This window comes from Triticum dicoccoides, chromosome 1A (genome assembly GCF_002162155.2).
Source record: "Triticum dicoccoides isolate Atlit2015 ecotype Zavitan chromosome 1A, WEW_v2.0, whole genome shotgun sequence".
Taxonomy (NCBI): Eukaryota; Viridiplantae; Streptophyta; class Magnoliopsida; order Poales; family Poaceae; genus Triticum; species Triticum dicoccoides.
This window is the reverse complement of record NC_041380.1, coordinates 523,566,358-523,569,500: the sequence shown is the minus strand read 5'-3', so window position 1 is coordinate 523,569,500 and position 3,143 is coordinate 523,566,358. Positions and strand designations below refer to the sequence as shown.

The 3,143-nt window shown below is 52.8% G+C and overlaps 1 protein-coding gene across 1 annotated transcript; it reads right to left on the bottom strand.

The window, feature by feature from the left end:
* Positions 1 to 35: 35 nt before the first annotated feature.
* On the bottom strand, positions 36 to 1,561 carry LOC119285660 (peroxidase 1-like). Its single transcript, XM_037565001.1, has 3 exons — positions 1,246 to 1,561; positions 971 to 1,156; positions 36 to 861 (listed from the first exon to the last, which is right to left on the bottom strand). Exons 1-3 carry the CDS (start codon positions 1,450 to 1,452, stop codon positions 274 to 276), a joined length of 981 nt encoding a protein of 326 aa, XP_037420898.1. The 5' UTR covers positions 1,453 to 1,561; the 3' UTR covers positions 36 to 273.
* Between the last annotated feature and the right edge of the window lie 1,582 nt (positions 1,562 to 3,143).

Sequence of the window (3,143 nt, the reverse complement as noted above, 5' to 3'; positions counted from 1 at the left end):
ACGTAGTCACGCTATTTGGGACTCACGGGAGTATCTTGCCCAGGAAAAACAAGGTTTATTATGACTGAGTTCTTGGAGCAAACTTTACATGGATGTCACAAAACAAAACAATCAATCAATAAAGTGAAAACTGGGGTGCGTGTGGTGTGGGGTGTGTGTGAGAGATCAGGAGGGAGGAAGCAATCTAAAAGGAAAAAGATGGTCACAAATGAGAAGCCTCATCAACCCGTTGTCATGCTAGCTGCGAACTGCGGCCCTTTCTACCACAGTTAGTTAATGATTGGGCACGTTGCACTTCTTCCTGATCTCGCCCTGGCTCCCGGTGAGCACGTCGGCGTTGCCCATCTTGATCATGGAGGCGGCGAAGTCGGCGAAGAACTCCTCCTTGTAGCCACCGCCGGCGTGGCGCTCGACGTAGGCGCGCGTGAAGGCGTTGGTGAGCAGCGCGCCGTCGGAGTGGAAGAGGCCCCTCCGCTTGACGACGTTCTTGAAGTAGGCGAGGTCGAAGGTCCTGAAGCTCCCGGGGTCCATCTCCACGAGCGTGGTGTTGTCGTTGAGGCTGGTGCACTTGTTCCTCAGCTTCGCCATGTACTGCGGTTCCAGTGTGGGGTCAATGTCGGTGGGGTTGACCCTGCCGGTGAAGTTGTAGAGACGGTCGGAGAAGGAGAAGCAGTGCGACGTGCCGATGGTGTGCCCGGCGGAGAGGACGACGAGGTCCTTGGAGTCGAGGTTCTTGGCGGCAAAGAGCTGGGTGAGCACGGTGAAGTTGGCGGTCGGGGGTGGCAACTGGTTGGTCTCGTTGGAGATGGACACGCTGCCGTCACGCCGGCCCAAAGGAACTTCCCAGAATGGACCCTTGCTCTGGAAAAAAAACCATGATCGAGCAGCATTGAGAATCCAGCTTCCACACGTACGGACGTACCTACCTCGTGGCATTTGCAAATTTGCTTAGTATTGTAGTGGTACTCACCAGCCAGACTGCGTCCCTGGCCATGAGGGCGAGTATGTCGGCGCAGGAGACGGTGTCAGGGCAGGCCTTCTCCACGGCGGCCTTCACCTTCTCGACGAAGTCGAAGCCACGGAGCGTCTGGTTCGGCTTCGCGTCCTTCTCCGCCGTCTTGTTGGCCGAGTCCAGCAGAACCGAGCCGTCGCACCCCTGCATTCACGGACTCACCATGGTCAGGCCACTGCACTGCACTGCATACGACGGGGCAATGAGGGTATATGCATGCAAGTGTAGCTTACCCTGACGAAGCAGTCGTGGAAGTGCATCCGGAGGAGCGGCCCGGCGAGGCTGGGCGCCAGTGACAGCGCCCTCACCATCTCCTTCCTCACGACGTCCTCCACGCTGGGGCACGACTCGCCGTAGAACTTCTCGTGCAGCTGCGCCCGCGCGCACGTCGCCGCCACCGCGGCGACCAGCACCGCCACCATCACAGCCCTCGACGCCATCTCGGCTTCCTTCTCGGCTAGGCAATGCGAGGACGACGATCGATGGCCAGGCAACTGGAGTATTAATCAGGAAGAAGAAGCTTGCGGGCTATGCTGCTGCGTGTGCTGGTGGATGGAACCGCCGGCCAAGACTTTATAGCGGCGGGCCGTGCATGTGGTGGGCTGTCCTCTCCTGCTCCGGAAGCAGCTACCGAGCTACCCTACCCTGCCCTACCCTAGCTTAGCTTGCTTGCACCGTTGCTGCATGGCTCCATGCATGGGTGGTTCGTCGTCGTCGCTTGCACTTTTCTGGAATCTCTTTCCGTAGCAGGTATACGGGCCACCGTATAATGCAGGCAGCCAGGCAGCGGCGAGGCACACGTCCTACATCACATCAGCTTAGTTATTACTAGTCACGGAGTGAGATTTGTTATCGAGTTCCAATCAAGAGCCAAAGTCTGAGTCCGGCCTCAGGGCAAGAGTCAATGCCACCTACTGGTAGTTCGCGGAAATGGAGATGATACTCGTGCATCATCCGTGGGCTTGCGTACGTACCTACTCGTACTCGCGATTTCAGGGAGGACACGCATCTTTCAAGCTAGGTTCACATGATATGGCATTGCATTATATGGATGATGGGTTTTGCATGTTCACGTGTTTACAGCATCAACCACACAGGAAAAGTCACCATTTCCTAAATTATAGGGGGTACCTAAACATCAATCATACTCTTAATTATTAAGAGTGAAAAAGAAGATGACAGTGAGTCGTGTGCAACTCGTGCGATAATGATGGTGGAAGTAAGAGGAGCAAGGTCGCGGCATATATTGCCTTTGTCATCGACCGTATGATATGTTCATGAGTGTGAAGCCGGAGTTGTAATGTCGCGGGGCGACACAGTGGCAACATTGTCGTGTGATGGACATGTCGGGCTATGTTGCTGCAAGGAGTGCTTCTTTCTCATGTGAGGCTCGTTATCGAATTCAGAGTTGTCTGATCCTCGATATGCTTTGGTCAATTGTTTGGCATAGGCCGGTAGGATTTTCGTGTGCACTTTCGATCTGAGGGCTCTTGGTTGATCATCCAAGGGGGAGTCGGAGTTGTTTTCTTAGAGAGAAGTAATAACGATGACACTTTTTTACAGGTAATTTGGACAGGATTTTCTCTTTTCGGTGGACTGTGTGAGTCTTGTGGATAGCCAGGTCAGCTGAGGGGCATGTCTTGCGGGTGTGTTGTAATAGTTTCCGCCTGATTTTTCATAAATTAATTGGACAACTCTTTTCTACCCTTTTAATGAATCGAGTCCTAAGGGGGGGCGACTTTACAAAAAGGTAAAAAAGCAATCTACTCCCTCCGTCCCGAATTATTTGTTGAAGAGATTGAGAAAAATTGATGTATATAGAACTAAAATACGTCTAGATATATTCATTTTTGCGACAAGTAATTCCGGATGGAGTGAGCATTTGGTGAGGAATTGCTGGTGATTTTGCATGGACAAAGCAGCTTAATTAAATCTTTGAAGAGGAGCGGTCGCCGCGCTGCCCTCTGTGTAGCGTGAAGAAGTGTTCTTCAGAGTTATCCAGAGACGAGGTGCTGTGCAGTCACCAGCTGCCTGCCTTCCTTTCGCTGTAGCCACTACTAACCAGTAGGACCTGCCATGTGGTTCCTTGAAGCAAATTCGAACAGAGAAAGGAAAAGGAAACTTTTTTTCT

Coding starts and splice junctions, on each gene's coding strand:
- LOC119285660 (XM_037565001.1), bottom strand. CDS start 1,452: ATGGCGTCGAGGGCTGTGATGGTGGCGGTGCTGGTCGCCGCGGTGGCG. Junction 1,157..1,245: donor TCCACGACTGCTTCGTCAGG/GTAAGCTACACT, acceptor CCGTGAATGCAG/GGGTGCGACGGCTCGGTTCT. Junction 862..970: donor CCAGGGACGCAGTCTGGCTG/GTGAGTACCACT, acceptor TTTTTTTTCCAG/AGCAAGGGTCCATTCTGGGA.